Genomic DNA, 25,047 nt, shown 5'->3' on the forward strand with positions numbered 1-25,047 from the left:
AGTTAGTGTGTAAAAATAGACAACTCAGTGCAGCAGATGTGTGGCAAAATATAGAAATACAGATGTGAGTGTGCATGTGAGAGAAGATGATCACATACCCATTTCTACGAACCTTCCATTTAGTTATTTCCTTGACTGGGAAGACTTTATGATCACTATTAAGTAGGGCTGTCAACTAATCGCAGTGAACTCACATGATTAACTCAAAAAAATTAATCACGATTAATTGCAGTTAAACAATAGAATACCAATTGAAATTTATTAAATATTTTGGATGTTTTTCTACATTTTCATATATATTGCATTCTACGTTGTAACTGAAATCAAAGTGTATATTATTTTTATTACAAATATTTGCACTGTAAAAATGATAAAAGAAATAGCATTTTTCAATTCACTTAATACAAGTACTGTAGTGCAATCTCTTTGTCGAGAAAATGCAACTTACAAATGTAGATTCTTTTTTTGTTACATAACTGCACTCAAAAACAAAACAATGTAAAACTTCAGAGCCTACAAGTCCACTCAGTCCTACTTCTTGTTCAGCCAATCACTAAGACAAACAAGTTTGTTTACATTTACAGGAGAGAATGATGCCCTCTTCTTATTTACAACGTCACCAGAAAGTGAGAACAGGCATTTGCATGGCACTTTTGTAGCCGGCATTGCAAGGTATTTACCTGCCAGATATGCTAAACATTCATATGCCCCTTCATGTTTCAGCCATCATTCCAGGGGACATGCTTCCAAGCTGATGATGCTCGTTAAAAAAATAATGTGTTAATTAAATTTGTGCCTGAACTCCTTGTGGGAGAATTGTATGTCCCCTGCTTTGTTTTACCCACTTCTGCCATATATTTCATGTTTTAGCAGTTGCGGATGATGACCCAGCACATGTTGTTCATTTTAAGAACACTTTCACTGCAGATTTGACAAAATGCAAAGAAGATGTGAGATGTGAGATTTCTAAAGATAGCTACAGCACTTTATTTAGGGTTTAAGAATATGAAGTGCCTTCCAAAATCTGAGAGGGACGAGGTGTGGAGCATGATTTCAGAAGTCTTAAAAGAGCAACACTCCAATGCAGAAACTACAGAACTCGAACCATCAAAACATAAAATCAGCCTTCTGCTGGTGGCATCTAACTCAGATAATGAACATGAACACGCGTCGATGAGCACTGCTTTGGACTGTTATCATGCAGAACCCATCATCAGCACGGACTTGTGTCCTCTGGAATTGTGGTTGAAGCATGAAGGGACATATGAATCTTTAGGGCATCTGGCACACAAATATCTTGCAATACAGGCTAGAACAGTGCCATTAGAATATCTGTTCTCACTTTCAGGTGACATTGTAAACAAGAAGTGGGCAGCATTATCTCCTGCAAATGGTTTGTCTCAGCGATTGGCTGAAAAAGAAGTGGGACTTACAAGCTCTAAAATTTCACATTGTTTTATTTTTGAATGCAGGTTTTTTGTACATAATTCTACATTTGTAAGTTCAATTTTCATGATAAATAGATTGCACTACTGTACTTGTATTAGGTGAACTGAAAAATACTATTTCTTTTGGATTTTTTACAGTGCAAATACTTGTAATCAAAAATAAATTTAAAGTGAGCACAGTACACTTTGTATACTGTGTTGTAATTGAAATCAATATATTTGAAAATGTAGAAAACATCCAAAAATATTTAAATAAATGGTGTTCCATTATTAACAGTGCCATTAATTGTGATTAATTTTTTTAATCACTTGACTGGCCTACTATTGTGGTTGCTGGTTATTATCTCCTGTCTCAATTACCTGAAGTGAATTAAGTGGAAAATATGTCTGAAAGTGAATAACATCTTGTTAGAGAAAAAATTAAAATATGTACAGTACAATTATAGAAACATCTACATACAGTTTGCTTTTTATGTACTGGTTTCTCAAACTTTGCATATGAATACTTCTTGAGTGGAAAAAATAAAGCCAATGAGATACCATTGTCCATATACACAATATATCATCATAATAGTTTGATAAAATGATGGCCACCATTACAAATGTTTCATAATGCATTCAAAATAGTGGTTGTCATGTCAGTGAAAAGTTCACTTTAACCTTTTAAACACAACAGACATACACTCCAAAGTAAAGGTCTTAGCCTTCAGAATAAAATGCTAGAAGCCAGAATGACTTGTTGCATTTAGATACACAGGTTCTTCAGGTTAGCCACTTTTTGAAACAGTAACACAAAGATATAACAATTCCATGGCTACACAGGAGTATACCACCAAACCATAGTTTCAGAACTCAGTTGTCAGTAGTGATTAAAAACTGAGAACCTTCTGCTCTAAACATAGAATCCTCCAACACTTGATCTAAAGGGGAATTTATAATGCTTAGCACTTAAACTGGGTGATACTTTTTATGTTCACAAGGCCCTAACATTAGTAGTCACAATAATTCAGAGCATATTCATAGAATGGAGCATAAAGTTTTGAAATTAAAGCAGCAGCCAAACTTTTCAAAATAACTACTGACTTTGGTTGCCTCAGTTGTTGGGTGTCCAACTTGAAACGCATTAAAGCAGCCTGGTTTTGGAGGAAAGTGCTCTGCATTTTCGGAAAGTCTCACCCCTTGAAGGTGTCTTCAAATTGAGCATTCCGAAATGGAAGCATCCAAAATCAATAGTCTATTTTGAACATGTTGGCCAGCATGTTTATTAAGCTATCAATATATAATTTTATCTTTCTCACGCACATGCACACACACAATTTTGTTAAATAATGTGTTTTAAAATGTTTAAAATGATTTTCTGTGAAGCACTGCCATTTCCATTACTGCTAATACTACCCCAAAATGCCCCAACCAAACAAAATACCCCCACCCACTCAAAATAAAACACCTCTTACCAAATACATTAAATTTAAGAATCTGGTTTAAATGTATTAAAAGTAAAGCAATCTAGAGGGAAAGGTCAAATTCCAGACTGAGGATCTGAATCTCACGTCACTTACACTGGAATACACTAAGTACACATGTATACAGCAAATGGGAGTGTGCTTCCCAGCATGGGTAGACAGACACATGCTAGCTCTGCTCCAGCTAGTATGTTAAAAATAGCAGTGTCATTGGGGGTACCATGGCTGGTGGCTCAGGCTAGCCACTCAAGTACATACCCAGGGGTCAGGGCAGGTTTGACACTGACAAATGACTTGTTAAATAGCTTGTTAATATTTTAATGCTGTCTGGGTATGTAATGCATTCATACAATTTTGAAGATAATTTTATTTCCTCTGCAGATGTTTTTCCTGTTCTACTTGGCACACAAAAGATATGGGCTGTGAGTTCTAGAAGAGGCAATGGGTGACATCCTAGCCCCAGTGAAGTCAATGGTAGTTTTCCCATTGACATCAGTGGGGCCAGGATTTCATCCAATATGCTGATTTTTTTTATTTCTTTTCTGTATCTGCGCAAAATCATCGCTGATGATCTGAAAAGGCATTTGAACACCTCCTGGGATTATTTATTAGAAAAGCCATTTGGTTTTTGTTGTCCTATCAAATCCGGGTATTATTTGTACTTTTTTTGCCAGTGCATGTAAGGCAGGAATTCTGCTTTTTCACCTGCTTCTTGTGTTTGTGTCAATGAAGTGCTCAGTAAAGACACTAAATGGGCAGCTTTAACCTATGAAGTCAAAGGTAATTGTTCTGGAGTGAATCTATTAAGAAGTATAAAATCTAACAGCACAGTTTTCACCCTTTTCTCATGTTCTAAAACTTTTGGTTCCCACAAGATTTTACATTTCTGCCACTCAACATCCCCTTGATGTAATGTGGCACCAAACACTCTAGTTACCCAGCGAAAAATACCCACTTCATTTAACTCATATGGGCTATATCCTGGCACCTAGTTAGAAATATTCTTAAAATAAGAACAAGGCCTTCAGGCTGGTATAATTTTCCCAATAAAAATGCAACTAATTCCCAACTATTGTAATAAACAACCTACCTGTAAAGGGCTGAAAGTGGCCGCTTGTTTCCAGGTTTTGGTCTGTATGGTTTTGGTTCTCCTGCCATGTTGATGTCTGAAAGCAAACATTTGGTATACGTAAGCCAAAGCTTAGCAGCTAAGAGTGAGTCTGCACACACACAAGATGCTGTGAAAATAAATAATAAAAGATAGAACAGGAAAGTAGACCTAACACTCTGATCAAGTTTTAGCTGCTTTTAAGCTGATGCTATAAAAGTGTCCTTTTAAAAAAATATCTTGCTATCTTGCCTATGGGTTTAAGCAACACACCAGTCAAGGATAATATATAGAATTCATATTTTTTGATAATTTAATGGTGTGGTTTATGGAGATATTGTTAAGTTTAGGCTAATAGTGTATCTCTGATCTGGAAATGATCTGAATAGAGATTAGACAAAGAGACAGACAGTGCTTTTGAGTCACTTCACCATCGTTCAGAAAAGTAGCTGTCACATGCTGCTGTGAGAGCCCACGGTGACTCAGGCAGAATTCTTCCTTGAGATCAAGCCAACGTTTGAAGGAGTGCCGCATCAGCAGCTCTCACCGTATACCAGTCACCACAGCTCTCGCATTTAAATATGGCAATGGGTCCATGTCCCCCACGTCCTGGTGTCCCTTTTAGAGTTAAACAAATACTTTTGTGGTGCTAGCTTGAAATGGATCTTTTACTCAGGGAACACAAGGTGTGATTCTGACTAGTCCCTATGCACCACAATCTGGTCCACAGATTGCCATAATCTCTGCCTTCCTCAAAAAATAAATTGAACTGCAATGTAAAACTACTTTTCCCAAACACAACCCTTTAGAGGAAGTAGAGAAAGTTCTGAGGGCAAGTTATCTTCATAAAATGTACTTTATTGTTTTAAATGTGTGTAATTGACAAAGGAGGAAATACATTGTAATTTCCATATATAATTTTATCCTAAACAGTTACTTTCTCAGACATCCTCTGTACATTTCAGTGAAATGCTAGAAGCCTTGTATACTTCATAGTGTATCTCCATTCCCTTACCCCAAGAGTGTACAGTGATCCTGAAAATATTCTAATGTCTGACATGTGAGAAGTCATTACCCACCCTGGATCTATTTACTGTACTCTCTTTGCCCTTCCTGGGAGTCGTAAACAAGGACAGAGCTAATCTGATGAGGGCACAATAGAAAATGTTCATAAATCCATTTTTAGTTCTAGTGACAGTTACCAATGAAGGAAAAATCACAGCCTATTCTGTTGGGAATGCTCTGACTAAAATGGTTATACCCATACTTACACAACAGCTGTGGAAATAGAAGACTCCTGCAATTTCATGCACAGAGCCTTTAACTCTGCTTTAAACAGAAAGCAGTTTGGGCTATCTTATATAAATAAGGTATTTTGCCAGGAAATTGGACATCATAGTGTCTATACCGTGGAAGCCATGTGGAGAAGTAACCCTTTCACCTCAGCAAAGAAATTTTGTGACACCGTTATACATACTGGGACTAATTCACCTGGTATTTACGCCAATATAAATCAGGAATAATGCCAACAAAGTCAGTGGAGTTACAGCAGTTTTACACTGAAGTGACAAAGTGACAAATCCTTCAACAAAAAATCTTCAAAACCAGACTCCAACGAGAGACTGCTGAATTGGAATTAATTTGCAAACTGGATACAATTAACATAGGCTTGAATAAAGACTGGGAGTGGATGGGTCATTACATAAAGTAAAACTATTTCCCCATGTTTCCACCCCCTCCCCCCCGGCTGTTCCTCAGACATTCTTGTCAACTGCTGGAAATGGCCCACCTTGATTATCACTACAAAAGGTTTCTCCCCTCTCCCTCCTCTCCGCTCTCCGGCTGGTAATAGCTCACCTTACCTGATCACTCTTCTTACAGTGTGTATGGTAACACCCATTGTTTCATGTTCTCTGTGTATATAAATCTCCCCACTGTATTTTCCACTGAATGCATTCGATGAAGTGAGCTGTAGCTCACAAAAGCTTATGCTCAAATAAATTTGTTAGTCTCTAAGGTGCCACAAGTACTCCTTTTCTTTTTGTGGATACAGATTAACACGGCTGCTACTCTGAAAGCTTTCAAGGACTAACATTGTCCTGATTTTTTAGTCTCTAAGGTGCCACAAATACTCCTTTTCTTATTGTCCTGATAAGGACTTTGCTTCAGATTAGAGGACAGCAGAGTGGAAAGCAGTAGTGTGGGAAGACCACCTGTAGAGAGAGCAGACTTGAGAGCATCAAACTTTCCTTGGTAAATTCAACAGTTAAAATAAATCTCTTTATATCTTTGACTTGCTTCCCACACAGAAATTTGTTTCGTTTCAGAGTAAGCTGCTCAGAAGACTAAATTGTGAATGAAAAATCTTTATTTGAAAATTTTTAGTTGAAAAATATTGGATTGCCCACTGGATGTTTCATACCATTTCAATAATTTCTCATCAAAATGAATATTTTAAATAAATTTTTACTTTAAATACTGTTTCATTTTAAAATATTGATTTAAAATGAAAATTTTCATTTCAAGATCTGCAATAGAAAAACTAATATTTTTTTGTCTGGAACTGACAGTTTCCCAGAAAGGGGAAAAAAAAAATCAGTTTGGTTGGAAAAAATTTCCACATGAAAAATTTCAGCCTGATCTAGTTTCAAGTACCGGTGCTGTGTTGGAATTGGCATTACAGTAAATCAGTGGTTCTCGTACTTATTTGATCAGGCCCCTCTTCTTTGTGTCAGTAGTCATTTATGTGCACCGTCTCCCCCACAAGTACATATACTGCCCCTCAGCTCTGAAGGCAGCACACGCCAGCAGCAGCACAGGAGGGAGGCAATGTGAAAAGGGATATTTGTCAATACCACTTTTCACAGCAGACTTAGAAGTAAGGGTGCAGCAGTGCAGAAGTAAGGAAATATTTGTCATCACTTTTCATAGCAGCCTTAGCACCCCATTGCCACTCTTACTTCTATGCTGTTGCTGCCACCCTGGGGCTGAGAGCAGGAGACCTGCCACCTCAAGATGAGGGATTGGGTGGGAGGGAGAAGAGCCTGAGTCCGGGGTGCTTCCTGGTGAAGCATTGGGAGGGGAGAAACAGAACCAAAGCTTGCGTGGCCATGCTCCAGCTGTCCCCTTTATCCCCACCTCCTGGGTGCACATGGCCCTTTTGCAGGAAGTGATTGAGAACCATTGTTACCTGGGTTGGACTTCCATTTACCTCCTGGAAAACTGAGTATTAGAATTGGAATGGAAATTTCATCCTATGACCTTTACTATAATTAAACCCTTCCATGCTATTTTAATATGACAGCTTTAGGTCATTGACTTTGCTGACTTTCACCATCTCTTCCTAAAACTCAGTCAAATTTTGGGGAAAAAATGCAATGTTTATAATCTGCTTTTGAAAAACATCTAAGGTCGCAGCATTAATTTCCATATATTTCTCATGTCTATCATCCTCTTTTTTTTATTGGTTTATGTATTTATTTTTCCAGAATTTTGACCAAGGTCACTTTGAACACTAAAGAATTCTCAGATCTTTTTTCCTTACCTTTTGGGTACAGAGCAGTGTTATCTTTGTGATTTAATTATAGACCTACATTCATAAAGTTGTACAAATTCATCCAATACAGATGAATGTTTTTGTTTTAACCAAATACTGTCAGAAAAATAACATTATCAGAAAACACAGCAGAAAAGCTGTTCAGACTCAATTAAGATACCATCAGGTGCAAATAAATCCCTAAAGGCACTACCTGGAAAAACTGAATTGCATTATGGTATCAATATCAATAGTGAGAATTGCTTTTTAATACAGGGAATATTTTGAAGAAAAGGCACATCCATGGGGCTTTTCCATTTATTATTTCTGTTATTGGTTTTCTTTTCAATCAGTTTAACTGTCTGCCTTAAATGTCCCTTGAAATGTGTGTTAACTCCTTATGCTAAACAACCTGTTCCACCCTGTTTTTAGCTGTGACGCTGAGTATATTTCCCTGACCTGAAGAAAAACTCTGTGTCAGCTTGAAAGATTGCCTCTCTCACCAAACAGAAGATGATCCAACCAAAGATATCACCTTGTGTCTCAAAAGAAAATTGACAGTTGAAATTCACTAACTGTTGTCACATATTCTTATTTTTATTAAGATAATGCCTAAAAGCCTCAGTCATGGACCAGGACCCTATTGTGTTAGGTGCTGTACAAACACAGAACAAAACAATGCTATCTGCCCCACAGAGTTGACAATCTAAATAAATAATATATATATACATATGCACATCTATATATTAATATTCTCAGCTAATATCAGTTTAAAAAGAACATTTTTATTGAAAATTGTAAGGGCAGGTCACATGCAAGGGACAGTAAAATCTATGAAACATCTTGAATTCGATGAAATACAAATATGTCATCATTACACATATGATCGACTGACTGGTGTCTACAAGACTGCAACTGAAAAAACTGCTGACCTGACAGGATGCCTGAGAAGTCTACCTGTCTACCTGAAGCCTGCAGCTGAGACATTACAAAAAGGTTTCTGAGGAGCATCCATCCCTCTGACCACTAGGCCTATGCTTCACATCCGTGTGGGCACTAACGATACCGAGGTATGACTCTCAGCAGATCAGCAGTGACTACAGGATTCTGGAATCAGGGAAAGAGGAGTAAGGGGCCAAGGTTGTGTTATTGTCCATCCTCCAAGCTGAGGACAATGGCCCAGGCAGGGTGACATGTATCCTGGAGGTGAGTGCATGGATGCACAGATAGTGTCAATGGGCGGGATTTGGCTTCCTCAACCATGGGATGCTGTTCTGGGAAGAGAGTCTGATGGGAAGAGATGAGGTCCACCTGGTCAAGAAGGGGAAGAGCATAGAATCATAGAATATCAGGGTTGAAAGGGACCTCAGGAGGTCATTTAGTCTAACCCCCTGCTCAAAGCAGGACCAATCCCCAACTAAATCATCCCAGCCAGGGCTTTGTCAAGACTGATCTTAAAAACTTCTAAGGAAGAAGATTCCACCACCTCCTTAGGTAACGCATTCCAGTGTTTCACCACCCTTCGAGTGAAAAAGTTTTTCCTAATATCCAACCTAAACCTCCCCCACTGCAACTTGAGACCATTAGTCCTCGTTCTGTCATCTGCTACCACTGAGAACAGTCTACAGTCATCCTCTTTGGAACCCCCTTTCAGGTAGTTGAAAGCAGCTATCAAATCCCCCCTCATTCTTCTCTTCTGCAGACTAAATAATCCCAGTTCTCTCAGCCTCTCCTCATAACTCATGTGTTCCAGTCCCCTAATCATTTTTGTTGCCCTTCGCTGGACTCTCTCCAATTTATCCACATCCTTCTTGTAGTGTGGGGCCCAAAACTGGATGCAGTACTCCAGATGAGGACTCACCAATGTCGAATAGAGGGGAATGATCACATCCCTCAATCTGCTGGCAATGCCCGTACTTATACATCCCAAAATGCCATTGGCCTTCTTGGCAACAAGGGCACACTGTTGACTCATGTCCAACTTCTCGTCCACTGTAACCCCTAGGTCCATTTCTGCAGAACTGCTGCCTAGCCATTCGGTCCCTAGTCTGTAGCGGTGCATGGGATTCTTCCGTCCTAAGTGCAGGACTCTGCACTTGTCCTTGTTGAATCTCATCAGATTTCTTTTGGCCCAATCCTCTAATTTGTCTAGGGCCCTCTGTATCCTATCCCTACCCTTCAGCGTATCTACCTCTCCTCCCAGTTTAGTGTCATCTTCAAACTTGCTGAGGGTGCAATCCACACCATCCTCCAGATCATTAATGAAGATATTGAACAAAACCAGCCCGAGGACTGACCCTTCGATGGCCAGAACATCCCTCGGCCCTCGCTTTTCCCGCAGCGCCCATTGACTTGGAGCGGCGAACTGTGGCCAGTGGGAGCCGCGATCGGCCAAAACTGCGTACGCAGCAGGTAAACAAACCAGCCCGGCGCGTCAGGGGCTTTACCTGAAGAAGCGGTGGACCACAGTTGAGAACCACTGGTATTGAGGGATATCACTTGTTCAGGACAGGCAGGATAAAAGGGGAAGAGAAGTTGCATTATACATCAAGAACAGATACATTTGTTCTGAAATCCAGAAGGAGGTGAAAGGCAGACCAGTTGAAAGACTCTGGGTTAAGATAAAAGAGGTAAAAAATAAGGATGATGTCATGCTAGGGGGTCTATTATAGACCACCCGATCAGGAAATGGAGGTGGATGAGGCATTTGTGGAACATATAAAAGAAACAGCCAAAACACAAGGCCTGGTAGTAATGGGGAATTTTAACTACCCAGACATCTGCTGGAAAAGTAATACAGCAAAACACAAATTTTCGAATAAGTTCTTGAAAGATATCAGGGCAACTTTTTGTTTAAGAAAGTGGAGGAAATATTGAGAGGGACAGCCATTTTAGTCTCAATTCTGACTAACAGGGAGGAACTGGTAGTGAATCTGAAGTGGAAAGCAATTCAGGTCAAAATGGAAGTGACAGATTTCATGATTCTAAAGAAAGGAAAGAGTGCGAGCAGCAGAAGGGCAATGAACTTCAAAAAAGCAGACTTTAACAGACTAAGAATGGTAGGTAAGGTCTCATGGGAAGAAAAACTAAGAGAAAAAGGAGATCTGGAGAGCTGGCAGTTTCTCAAGAATACAATATTAAAGGCACAACTGCACACTATCCTGATGTGAAGCTAAGATAGGAAGATGAGTAAGAGGCCATTAGCTCCATCAGGAGCTCTTTAATGACCTGAAAATCAAAAAGAATCCTACAAAAAGTGGAAACGTGGACAAATTGCTGGGGAGGAGTACAATAGAATAGCACAAACATGTAGGGACAAAATGAGAGGCTAAGGCACAAAATGAGTTACACCTAGCCAGGGACATAAAAAGCATTAAGAAGACATTCTTAAAATACATTAGGAACAAGAGAAAGGAAAGTGTAGGTTCTCTACTTAGGGGGGAAGAAGGGCTAGTAATTGATGACAACAAGAAACTTGAGATGTTTAATGCTTGTTCTCCTTCAGTCTTCACTATGAAAGTTAAGATGAGCAGATACTTAACACAATATTTTAACAAAGGAGAAGGAAACAAGCCAAAAATGGAAAGGACAGGTTTAAGTATACTTAGATAAGTTAGGGAAATTCAAGTCGTCGGGGCCTGGTGAAATTCAGCCTAGGGTACTTAAGGAGCTAGCTGAAGCAGCCTCAGAACCATTAGCAATTATCTTTGAGAACTCTTGGAGGATGGGAAGCCCCAGAGTACTGGAGAAGGGCAAGCATAGTATTTATCTTTAAATAGGGGAACAGAGAGGACCCAGGGACTGGTCAGCCTAACTTTGACAGCTGAAATAATACTGAAGCAAATTATTAAACAATCAATTTGTAAGCATCTAGAAGATAATAGGGTTACAACAAACAGCCAGCATGGCTTTGTCATGAACATACTAGGCCAAACCGCCCTAATTTCCTTTGTTGACAGGATAACTGACTTAGTGGATGGGGGGAACCAGTAAATGTGTTATATCTTGATTTTAGTAAGGCTTTTGACAGTCCCACATAACATTCTCATAAGCAAATTAGAGAAATGTAGTCTAAATAAAATTACTATAAGGTGGGTGCACAACTGCTTGAAAGACTGCAGTCAAACAGTAGTTATCAATGGCTTGCTGTCAAACTGGGAGGGTATATCTACTGGGGTCCTGCAGGGGTCAGTCCTGGTACTAGTCAATAGTCTCATTAATGACTTGGATAATGGAGTGGAGAGTATGTTTATAAAATTTTCAGATGACATTAAGCTGGGAGGGGTTGCAAGCACTTTGGAGGATAGGATTATAATTGAAAATGATCTTAACAAATTGAAGAACTGATCTGAAATCAACAAGATGAATTCAATAAAGATAAGTGCAAAGTACTACACTTAGAAAGAAAAAATCAAATGCACAACTACAAAATGGGGAATAACTGACTAGGTGATAGTACTGCTGAAAAGGACGTGGTGGTTATAATGGATCACAAACTGAATAAGTCAACAATGTGATGCAGTTGTGAAAAAGGCTAATATAATTATTTGTTGTATTAATAGGACTGTCGTACTTATTGTCCCACTCTCCTTGGCACGGGTGAGGCCTCAGCTGGAATGCTATGTCCAGTTCTGGGCATCACACTTTAGGAAGGATGTGGACAAATTGGAAAGAATCCAGAGAAGGGCAACAAAAATGATAAGAAGTTTATAAAACAAGACCTTATGAGGAAAAGTTTAAAAACACTGGTAATGTTAAGTCTTCAGAAAAGAAGACTGAAAGAGGACCCAATAACAGTCTTCAAATATGTGAAGAGCTGTTATAAAGAGAACTGTGATTGTTTGCCACGTCCACTGAAGATAGGAAAATAATGGTCTTAATTTGCAGCAAGGGAGAGTTAGGTTAGATATTAGGAAAGTCTTTCTAACTGTAAGAGTAATTAAGCTTTGCAATAGGTTACCAAGGGATGCTGTGGAATCTCCATCACAGGAGGTTTTTAAGAACAGGTTAGACAAACATCTGTCAGGGATGGTCTAATTTTACTTGGTCCTTCATCAGCACAGGGGGCTGGACTTCATGACCTCAAGGTTCCTTGCAGGCCTACATTTCTAGCATTCTATGGTTTCCATCACTGCTCAGCAGCACATGAATAACTAAGCAGGTTAGCGTTGCTTTTTCACATCACATTATTTTCCAGTTCTGTGTGCTTTGACTTCCAGTTCTAAGATTAGCAGTGAATTTGTCAACATTTCTCAGGAAAGATGATTTCATGCTGTTTCTAGACCAAATAGAAATCTTGTGAGATAACACGGTTCATCCATCATTAGATTCATAGGAGACCTTTACATTTATTAGATCATAAACTTTGTGTCAAATAAAGCTGTTGGCAACAGTATGAAGATGTACCTGCTGTCAATGATTCTCCCCTCAGGAATGCAAATAAATAGAGGCCTTGAAATCTGCAGATATCCATGGACCATATTTGCAGATTGTGGGTTGGATGTGGACACACGTTTTGTATCCACACAGGGCTCTACAGATAAACATCACTGCTTACGCTGTAAAATTAACGGATACATTTGCAATTTGACAAGAGACATAGTGATGCATGTTTGCTTCTCTGAGGGAATGATCAAGCCCATAGGCTCCTGAATTGTTATGACTCATCATGTAGTATATAGTAGTAGCAGTAGTATTTAACATTATCACCACAATATTATTAAGGTACTACTATATTTAGAAAAATGACTATGCAAAAAGGCACATTATTACTCAACAAAATCTCTGTGTATTCAAAGTCATATTTGATTGCTTTTCTGAATAAAATAGTTGTTTACTACTTTCTATCCTTAGAACAGCGGAGCCAATAAAGCTATGAGACAAGGACCTAGATTATTTTCTGTCTTATGCACCATCAGCAGAATTGATAACTAATTTTGAATACAGAATCTTTGTTGCTAATAATGTTGTCCAGATCCCTGAGGTTTCAGGGCTAGCAAATTACACATAAACTAAGTAAATTAGATATGTAAATCATTGAGACACAACATATGTGGAACTCCACAATGATATCTGCACAGCATGTCCACTTCAAAACAATATTTAATTACAGTGCTTGAAATCAATGATGTGTCATAAAAACCAGAATGCGCCACATGTGGGGAACTTCAAACAATGTATATACTATATCAAAGGGAATTTAACCAAGTCATGTTATACTTAGTAGTTATCTACCTTACAAAATTTAGACAGTATATCATAAGAACATAAGAATGGCCATACTGGGTCAGACTAAAGGTCCATCCAATCCAATATCCTGTCTACCGACAGTAGCCAATGCCAGGTGCCCCAGAGGGAGCGAACTTAACAAGTAATGATCAAATGATGTCTTGATCATCAACTTCTTGTCTCCCTTAGTAATAAGAGTAAACCATTTATGTGGCTTGAGTAAGAAAGCAATTAAGTTATTTTAAATTGTGGGAAATGCCAACTGCCATAAGAGGGTCTAGGCTTTGTTCTACTCTACCAAATTTTTGGAGCTGTGAAGGAAGAAACTTCCCAGAAAATTAATTACAAACTCAAATAAACATTGTTTGTAAAATATTAAATGAAGGTGTGTGACATGCTACTCACCTATAGTTCTAAAAATAATTTGCTCACGTGTATCCGCTGCATTTGCATGCAAGTAGCTGGAAATTTTCTTTATACTAACTAAGATGACAGTTATTGTAAATGCTTCAACCAGAAAGAGCTGCCTTTTTGAATAGTGTAAGAAAGTGCTTTGTTCAACTATCTCTTCTTAACACCATTGATTAACTAAAGTGGCAGGCATGCTGTTGTTTGAAACCCTTCCCTCACCCCACACTCCCCAAAACTTTATTCAGTTCTACAGAAAATCCTGACCCTTCTAAACAAACTTAGAAAACAGATCTTGCACCAAGTTGGCTCTCTGGAGATGCAGAAGGGAAATGGAATTATCTACTTAGGTTGCAGAGGAAGAGCAGAGCTGCTTTGTGGCAGATACTGCAGCCTTGGGGCTTCTATAGTTTTCATATCCCCTGTGCTACCCTTTACCTGTGTAGAAGCACATTCCCTGTCCATGTCTTAGGTGACTCTCCTGAAACGCTCCACATAGTGGGGCTCAGATAGCCACTGTGCAACAATTATCTGCAGTGTACAGAGGCGGAGACCTCCTTCCTCTCACCCCAAAAGGGAAGTGCACTGGTTCATTGCCTTTGAGGCTCTTATCCTTCCACACGATTTCGTCCAGGGTGAAGAACTTCTACAGTTACCAAGGGCTGCACCTCAACTGGCCAAACCACAGTATGGGGCAAATATAATTGCCTGCCCTCTAGTGGGCGCCTTTGCATTTGAAGATGTGCTGGAATTGTCCCTCCCTGGCATGGTATGAGCCCAACCAAGTTCTCCGCACAGCAGCACTCAGGGATAGCAGAAGCCGGGGCATAGAAAAGCTAGGGCTGGAAGATCCACTACTACATGGATCTGTCACACAGGGATCTGCAATTGGGCTGGAGTAGCCTTTGGTGCAGCAATTCTGGAGCTGCTCCATCACCGAGAGAGCAGGGTTCCCATCCCACATGCATCTGTGTAGGGCCTAGCCTGCCTACCCCTAAATATAGATGTATATAAAGTCTAATAAGACAACAGAGGTGGGGGGGGGAAATGTCACATGACATTTATTTATTTTTGCCTTTTGGAGAGCAACAAAACTGCCTTGGATGTCAGGATAGCCAGTCCTAAAAAGGTTCACACGGGGATTGTCACATAATATTATTGTACCCTTTGCATTATTACTTTACACTGTTATTATGAATAGGAAGCATGTCGTTGGTTTTAGTGAGATAGCACCAGTCCACAAGTGAGTGATGTGCCACAACAGTGGTGACATGGTCTGTCTTAAACAAGGAGTTTGTGTAATAGCTGTGGGCATTATCTTCTATCTCCCAGAAGATGCAAGCCAAGCTTGCAGCTTTTTCATATAGTGAGGAGCTGAGTGAACTCCTTTATTCGTTTGCCTTCTCTTGACAGCAATAAAGATGCTGTTTACAAAAAGAAGATAGAGTGCTTGTGTTTCAGATCAAGAATAATTGCTACAGGGCAGCAGCTACCAAATTATCTGGTGTTCCTCTTCAGTAACCAAAGATAGTTATTTTCACAAGCTTCTGGTAAATCTTAATGTTGAGTAGATGTTTAAGTGCCTCAGCACTGCACTTAGCCTGAAGCAGTGACTTTCAATATTGCAGCTGGGATGCAGTAAGAGACTCTCATATTAACTCCTTCAGACCTGCCAATGCTCTGTTGGAGGAGAAAGGATTTGTACTTGGTTTTGTATTTGTATTATTTGTATGTGTAGAGGCTTGTAGGGGCTTTGTGCTGGGAGAGAAGCTGAGCCCTGATTAGGGGGCGGGGCTTCTCTGACTAGGGGTCCTATAAAGGTAGCCAGCCAGTCAGGCAGTGGCACAGGAACCAGCAAATAGCGCTGTAAACAGGGGAGATTGAGGGGGAGTTTGTATTGTGGTGCTTGTTTTTGCTGTGGGTGGTGGTGTTTTGGTGTGGTTTGTGTTTCCCAGATTAACAGGATTTAGGTGGGAAGGCTATGACAGATACAGAGGCAGCAGTGGGAGTGACTCATGTAGCGGAAGACACAATGACGATGACTGGATGTGGAAGCTGCGGTATGTACATGATCCTGGAGGGGGTACCTGGTAAGAGTTTTGTCTGCATGAAATGCCGTCTGATAGAGCTGATGGAGGAAAAGATCTGGGGATTGGAGATGCAGGTGGAAAGTCTGGCTGAGTTTAGAAGGGGTTTGAGTGGATTATGGAGCAAAGACATGAGGTAGCTGAAGGGAAAAGCTCAGACTTGCAGATGGAAGTAGGACTGAAGAATTCTGAGGGGAGACTACTGGGTGAGGAAAGTGGACAGTGGAAGCATCTGACTAAGAGAGCCAGGCAGAGGAAAAGATGGGCTAGTGAAGGAGAAATAGAGCTCAAGAATAGGCTTGCAGAGTTGGAAAATGAAGAAGGGGATCAGCAGGTGGTCACTGAAGGTGGAACGGCAAGAAAGAAGAGAAGAGCAGCTAGTCCTATAGGGAAAGAGGAAAAGTCAATGGAGGCTACACCAAATATGAGCCCCAGGAGAATACAGGATGGGTTGAAGAGGATTACAAGGGAGAATAGGAATGGAAAGAACTTGCAGCCAGAGGGAACAGGGGATAGACTGGAGAATAGCACCATCACCAGGAAAAGACAGGTCTACGTGATTGGGGACTCCTTACTGAGAAGAATAGACAGGCCTGTAAGCAGAGCTGATCCAGAGGATAGAATGGTGTGCTGTCTTCCAGGTGCTAAGATACAGGATGTAGACCTGAGGTTGAAAAGGATCCTAAAGGGAGAGGAAAAGAATCCCCTAATTATCCTTCATGTGGGAACAAATGATACTGGTAGATTCTCGCTGGAATGTATCAAGGGAGACTATGCCAGGCTGGGGAAGACGCTTAAGGAAATTGAGGCTCAGGTGATCTTCAGTGGGATTCTGCCTGTTCCTAGAGAAGGGCAACAAAGGTGTGACAAGATTATGACTATCAACAGATGGCTCAGGCAGTGGTGCTATAAGGAGAGCTTTGGGATGTATGGCCACTGGGAGGCATTCATGGATAGAGGACAGTTCTCTTGGGATGGACTTCATCTGAGTAGGGAAGGAAATAGACTTTGAGGATGGAGGCTGGCACAACTGGTTAAGAGAGCTTTAAACTAGGAATCTAGGGGAGATGGTTGGGAGATGTCCAGATAATTTCCAAGCCGGATTTTAGCATTGAGAGGGAAGAAAACAAAGTAAGAAAGGACGCAGCCATGGGTAGGAGAATGGACATAAGGAGGAAGGGCAGTGTGGATACCAGTCTAATACGTCATACTGGCTGTAGAATGACCGTGCCTAATCGGATAAAGAATGTGAGCGAAGCCAAACAGCAAAAATTAAGATGTTTGTACACCAATGCGAGGAGCCAAGGTAACAAAATGGAGGAACTAGAGCTACTGGTGCAGGAAGTGAAACCAGATATAATAGGGATAACAGAAACATGGTGGACTAGTAGTCATGACTGGAGTACAGCTATTGAAGGGTACGTGCTGTTTAGGAAAGACAGAAATAAAGGTAAAGGTGGTGGAGTAGCACTGTATATCAATGATGAGGTAGACTGTAAAGAAATAAGAAGCGATGGAATGGATAAGACTGAGTCCGTCTGGGCAAAAATCACACTGGGGAAGAAAACTACTAGAGCCTCCCCTGTGGTAGTGCTTGGGGTGTGCTATAGACCACTGGGATCTAATTTGGATATGGATAGAGCCCTCTTTAATGTTTTTAATGAAGTAAATACTAATGGAAATTGCGTGATCATGGGAGACTTTAACTTCCCAGATATAGACTGGAGGATGAGTGCTAGTAATAATAATAGGGCTCAGATTTTCCTAGATGCGATAGCAACTACTTGATGAAGGAATCCATCAGCTGAACCAACTAAAGGGGAATACCATTTTAGATTTGGTTTTGGTGAGTAGTGAGGACCTCACAGAAGAAATGGTGGTAGGGGACAACCTTGGTTCAAGTGATCATGAGCTAATTCAGTTCAAACTGAATGGAAAGATAAATAAAAATAAAACTGCGACTAGGGTTTTTGATTTCAAAAGGCCTGACTTTCAAAAATTAAGGAAATTAGTTAGGGAAGTGGATTGGACTGAAGAATTTATGGATCTAAAGTCAGATGAGACCTGGGATTACTTTAAGTCAAAGCTGCAGAAGCTATCAGAAGCCTGCATCCCAAGAAAGGGGAAAAAATTCATAGATGGTAGTTGTAGACCAAGCTGCATGAGCAAGCACCTCAGAGAAGTGATTAAGAAAAAACAGAAAGAATACAGGGAGTGGAAGATGAGAGGGATCAGCAAGGAAAGCTACCTTATTGAGGCCAGAACATGTAGGGATAAAGTGAGACAGGCTAAAAGTCAAGTAGAGTTGGACCTTGCAAAGGGAATTAAAACCAATAGTTAAAGGTTCTATAGCCATATAAATAAGAAGAAAACAAAGAAGGATGAAGTGGGACTGCTAAACACTGAGGATGGAGTGGAGGTTAAGGATAATCTAGGCATGGCCCAATATCTAAACAAATACTTTGCCTCAGTCTTTAATAAGGCTAATGAGGATCTTAGGGATAATGGTAGCGTGACAAATGATGTAGTGGTGGGAGTCTGCTATAGACCACCGGACCAGGGGGATGAGGCTGATGAGGCTTTCTTCCGGCAGCTCGCGGAAGCTACTAGATCGCATGCCCTGGTTCTCATGGGTGACTTTAATTTTCCTGATATCTGCTGGGAGAGCAGTACAGCGGTGCATAGACAATCCAGGAAGTTTTTGGAAAGCATAGGGGACAATTTCCTGGTGCAAGTGCTAGAGGAGCCAACTAGGGGGGGAGCTTTTCTTGACCTGCTGCTCACAAACCGGGAAGAATTAGTAGGGGAAGCAAAAGTGGATGGGAATCTGGGAGGCAGTGACCATGAGTTGATTGAGTTCAGGATCCTGACACAGGGAAGAAAGGTAAGCAGCAGGATACGGACCCTGGACTTCAGGAAAGCAGACTTCGACTCCCTCAGGGAACGGATGGGTAGGATCCCCTGGGGGACTAACATGAAGGGGAAAGGAGTCCAGGAGAGCTGGCTGTATTTCAAGGAATCCCTGTTGAGGTTACAGGGACAAACCATCCCGATGTATCGAAAGAATAGTAAGTATGGCAGGCGACCAGCTTGGCTTAACGGTGAAATCCTAGCATATCTTAAGCATAAAAAAGAAGCTTACAAGAAGTGGAAGGTTGGACATATGACCAGGGAAGAGTATAAAAATATTGCTCGGGCATGTAGGAATGAAATTAGGAGGGCCAAATCGCACCTGGAGCTGCAGCTAGCGAGAGATGTTAAGAGTAACAAGAAGGGTTTCTTCAGGTATGTTGGCAACAAGAAGAAAGCCAAAGAAAATGTGGGCCCCTTAATGAATGAGGGAGGCAACCTAGTGACAGAGGATGTGGAAAAAGCTAATGTACTCAATGCTTTTTTTGCCTCTGTCTTCACGAACAAGGTCAGCTCCCAGACTGCTGTGCTGGGCATCACAACATGGGGAATAGATGGCCAGCCCTCGGTGGAGAAAGGGGTGGTTAGGGACTATTTAGAAAAACTGGACGTGCACAAGTCCATGGGGCCGGATGAGTTGCATCCGAGAGTGCTAAAGGAACTGGCGGCTGTGATTGCAGAGCCATTGGCCATTATCTTTGAAAACTCGTGGCGAATGGGGGAAGTCCCGGATGACTGGAAAAAGGCTAATGTAGTGCCAATCTTTAAAAAAGGGAAGAAGGAGGATCCTGGGAACTACAGGCCAGTAAGCCTCACTTCAGTCCCCGGAAAAATCATGGAGCAGGTCCTCAAAGAATCAATCCTGAAGCACTTGCATGAGAGCAAAGTGATCAGGAACAGTCAGCATGGATTCACCAAGGGAAGGTCATGCCTGACTAATCTAATCGCCTTTTATGATGAGATTACTGGTTCTGTGGATGAAGGGAAAGCAGTGGATGTATTGTATCTTGATTTTAGCAAAGCGTTTGACACGGTCTCCCACAGTATTCTTGTCAGCAAGTTAAGGAAGTATGGGATGGATGAATGCACTATAAGGTGGGTAGAAAGTTGGCTAGATTGTTGGGCTCAACGGGTAGTGATCAATGGCTCCATGTCTAGTTGGCAGCCGGTGTCAAGTGGAGTGCCCCAGGGGTCGGTCCTGGGGCCGGTTTTGTTCAATATCTTCATAAATGATCTGGAGGATGGTGTGGATTGCACTCTCAGCAAATTTGCAGATGATACTAAACATGGAGGAGTGGTAGATACGCTGGAGGGCAGGAATAGGATACAGAGGGACCTAGACAAATTGGAGGATTGGGCCAAAAGAAATCTGATGAGGTTCAATAAGGATAAGTGCAGGGTCCTGCACTTAGGATGGAAGAATCCAATGCACAGCTATAGACTAGGGACCGAATGGCTAGGCAGCAGTTCTGCGGAAAAGGACCTAGGGGTGACAGTGGACGAGAAGCTGGATATGAGTCAGCAGTGTGCCCTTATTGCCAAGAAGGCCAATGGCATTTTGGGATGTATAAGTAGGGGCATAGCGAGCAGATCGAGGGACGTGATCGTCCCCCTCTATTCGACATTGGTGAGGCCTCATCTGGAGTACTGTGTCCAGTTTTGGGCCCCACACTACAAGAAGGATGTGGATAAATTGGAGAGAGTCCAGCGAAGGGCAACAAAAATGATTAGGGGTCTAGAACACATGACTTATGAGGAGAGGCTGAGGGAGCTGGGATTGTTTAGTCTGCAGAAGAGAAGAATGAGGGGGGATTTGATAGCTGCTTTCAACTACCTGAGAGGTAGTTCCAGGGAGGATGGTTCTAGACTATTCTCAGTGGTGGAAGAGGACAGGACAAGGAGTAATGGTCTCCAGTTGCAGGGGGGGAGGTTTAGGTTGGATATTAGGAAAAACTTTTTCACTAGGAGGGTGGTGAAACACTGGAATGTGTTGCCTAGGGAGGTGGTGGAATCTCCTTCCTTAGAGGTTTTTAAGGTCAGGCTTGACAAAGCCCTGGCTGGGATGATTTAATTGGGTATAAATCCTGCTTTTGAGCAGGGGAAGGACTCGATGACCTCCTGAGGTCCCTTCCAACCCTGATATTCTATGATTCTATGAAATGCGAATATGGAGGTAGATATTACCATATCTGAGGTAGAAGCGAAACTCGAACAGCTTAATGGGACTAAATCGGGGGGCCCAGATAATCTTCATCCAAGAATATTAAAGGAATTGGCACATGAAATTGCAAGCCCATTAGCAAGAATTTTTAATGAATCTGTAAACTCAGGGGTTGTACGGTATGACTGGAGAATTGCTAACATAGTTCCTATTTTTAAGAAAGGAAAAAAAAGTGATCCGGGTAACTACAGGCCTGTTAGTTTGACATCTGTAGTATGCAAAGTCTTGGAAAAAATTTTGAAGGAGAAAGTAGTTAAGGACACTGATGTTAATGGTAAATGGGACAAAATACAACATGGTTTTACAAAAGGTAGATTGTGCCAAACCAACCTGATCTCCTTCTTTGAGAAAGTAACAGATTTTTTAGACAAAGGAAACGCAGTAGATCTAATTTACCTAGATTTCAGTAAGGCGTTTGATATGGTGCCACATGGGGAATTATTAGTTAAATTGGAAAAGATGGGGATCAATATGAAAATTGAAAGGTGGATAAGGAATTGGTTAAAGGGGAGACTATAGCGGGTCATACTGAAAGGTGAACTGTCAGGCTGGAAGGAGGTTACTAGTGGAGTTCCTCAGGGATTGGTTTTGGGACCAATCTTATTTAATCTTTTTATTACTGATCTTGGCACAAAAAGTGGGAGTGGGCTAATAAAGTTTGCGGATGATACAAAGCTGGGAGGTATTGCCAATTTAGAGAAGGACCGGGATATCATACAGGAGAATCTGGATGACCTTGGAGTAATAGTAATAGGACGAAATTTAATAGTGAGAAGTGTAAGGGTTTAGGGATTAACATAAGGGTTTAGGGATGCATTTAGGGATTAACAACAAGAATTTTAGGTATAAGCTGCGAATGCATCAATTAGAAGTAACGGAGGAGGAGAAGAACCTTGGCGTATTGGTTGACCACAGGATGACTATGAGCCGCCAATGTGATAGGGCCGTGAAAAAAGCTAATGCAGTCTTGGGACGCATCAGGTAAGGTATTTCCAGTAGAGATAAGGAGGTGTTAGTACCGTTATACAAGGCACTGGTGAGACCTCACCTGGAATACTGTGTGCAGTTCTGGTCTCCCATGTTTAAGAAGGGATGTATTCAAACTGGAACAGGTACAGAGAAGGGCTACTAGGATGATCCAAGGAATGGAAAACCTGTCTTATGAAGGGAGACTCAAAGAGCTTGGCTTGTTTAGCCTAACCAAAAGAAGGTTGAGGGGAGATATGATTGCTCTCTATAAATATATCAGAGGGATAAATACCGGAGAGGGAGAAGAATTATTTAAGCTCCGTACCACTGTGGACACAAGAACAAATGGATATAAACTGGCCATCAGGAAGTTTAGACTTGAAATGAGACGAAGGTTTCTAACCATCAGAGGAGTGAAGTTCTGGAATAGCTTTCCAAGGGAATCAGTGGGGGCAAAAGACCTATCTGGCTTCAAGATTAAACTCGATAAGTTTATGAAGGAGATGGTATGATGGGATAACATGATTTTGGCAATTAATTGATCTTTAACTATTCATGGTAAATAGGCCCAATGGCCTGTGATGGGATGGGATCTGAGTTAATACAGAGAATTCTTTCCTGGGTATCTGGCTGGTGAATCTTGTCCATATGCTCAGGGTTCAGCTGATCACTATATCTGGGGTCGGGAAGGAATTTTCCTCTAGGGCAGATTGGAAGAGGCCCTGGGGTTTTTTCGCCTTCCTTTGTAGCATGGGGCATGGGTCACTTGCTGGAGGATTCTCTGCACCTTGAAGTCTTTAAACCATGATTTGAGGACTTCAATAGCTCAGACATAGGTGAGAGGTTTATCGCAGGAGTGGGTGGGTCAGATTCTGTGGCCTGCATTGTGCAAGAGGTCAGACTGGATGATCATAATGGTCCCTTCTGACCTTAATATCTATGACACATTTTAAACAACATGGCTACGAACTTCAGCCATTTTTTCCTATTCCTCCAAAATATTTTTCTCTCTTTTCAACACTGATCTAGATGGCTTGTCTGCCCCACATCATGTCCTTTAACTCCGCATTCTGTGAGGCTTAACTCTCCATGCCAAGCTCAAGTACCGAGACTTGATGCAAGGAGGTTCTGTGGAGTCTTAGGGTTTCCTTGTCTCATGCTGTCCCACGCATCTGGCCTGGCATTTCTTGTTATTATTAGAGACAGTCAACATTATTCATGCAAAAAGTTCTTCACAATACAAGTTGCAAAAAAAAACCCTGTTGACATTCTGGCCTTTCCCATTTTTTTGCAAACTGTTCCTGTGACATTTGAAATTGATATTTCAATCAAAATTGTAATCTAAATTTCCAACATTATTGAAATTTTTCATTTTCTGTACTATCTTACTGAAAACTAGGTTTTTGATTTAAAAAGTCTCAGATCATTTCATAAAACAAAAGACAAACAAACAAAAAGAGTCTGTTTTGAACCCTGCATAACAGAAATGACTTCAATTGCTTTCACAAAATTGTTTTCCCAATTTTCAACAAATGATTTGTATTTCAGTAGCACTTATGGATGGCACATTCAGTTGTGGTCCTATTGTTCTTGATGCTGTACAAACACCTAGTAAGAGAATACCTGCCTCTAGGAGCTTCCTGCTTAACTGGACAGCCAATAGAGACAAAGGAATTGTCATCCTGATTTTGTAGACGGGAAACCAAGGACTACAGTGCACTGATCATGCAGGAAGCCTGCGGCAGGGAACTGAACCCAGATCCCTATTCTAGTGCCTTAACCACAAGACCATTATTCTCAGCCAGATTGCTCTTATTTTGGATCAATCATTCTCACTCTCAGCTGTCAAATTCCTCCTTGAAAACCATTTATTTTCCCTGGTTCTTATGTTCTAGTTATCCTCCATTGCCTAGAGTGAGCTACTCCTCCATTTTGATCCCACCTTATTTCCTTTAAAAAAAATTAAAATAAGGAAAACCAGAATGTGTAATATTTATTCACCACACATAGGATTAATGTTATTTCCCTTCTTGTAATAAGAAAAGGAGTACTTGTGGCACCTTAGAGACTAACAAATTTATTTGAGCATAAGCTTTTGTGAGCTACAGCTCACTTCATCTTGTAATGTAACCCGTCTTACTCCTTCCTGTATCACTTCCCTTTGCTTGTTATCATCATATCGTAGATATATCAATTTTAGATTATATATGTATATATCAAGTAAGCACACACAATGGACAGTGATACTATAATAGTGTATACATATTAAAGTATATAATAATATTTGCCATACAATGCTATATGAGATCCAGGAATTATTTCCTATTTCAAGTATATGGAAATATTACACTATTCCAGATACAATATGGTAGCTGTTGTGGAAATTTTATCTGTAATGTGATTGCTGTAAAATATTTATGAAGCACTGTAACAGTATTAGAGGGGCCCATATTTTTTACATAAAACTTTAAAATACCCATTTTCTCTAGCATATTTAAGTATTTCAGAGTATCCCATGGCATTCACTGACCTGTTTGCCATTTTCTTGAACACTTCAAGGTTGAACAAAATGACAGCACAGGGAGGCATAATTCCGCCAAAGAATGACACAAGGGAGACAGCATTATTCAGGAGCTAATTTTCAAATAAACAACATGCCAAATTTCAGTA

General features: G+C 40.7%; 1 protein-coding gene across 28 annotated transcripts in view; it reads right to left on the bottom strand.

Annotated features, from left to right (window-relative positions):
- RALYL (RALY RNA binding protein like) overlaps window positions 1-25,047 on the bottom strand; it is a 614,199-nt gene that overhangs the window by 113,667 nt on the left and 475,485 nt on the right. For all 28 annotated transcript variants that reach the window (XM_073330701.2, XM_078851494.1, XM_073330702.2 and 25 more), the window contains one exon: window positions 4,002-4,077. In XM_073330701.2, the coding sequence (XP_073186802.1) occupies window positions 4,002-4,077 (76 nt within the window). The remainder of the gene's footprint in view (window positions 1-4,001; window positions 4,078-25,047) is intronic.

Source organism: Lepidochelys kempii, chromosome 2 (genome assembly GCF_965140285.1).
Source record: "Lepidochelys kempii isolate rLepKem1 chromosome 2, rLepKem1.hap1, whole genome shotgun sequence".
Lineage (NCBI taxonomy): Eukaryota > Metazoa > Chordata > Testudines > Cheloniidae > Lepidochelys > Lepidochelys kempii.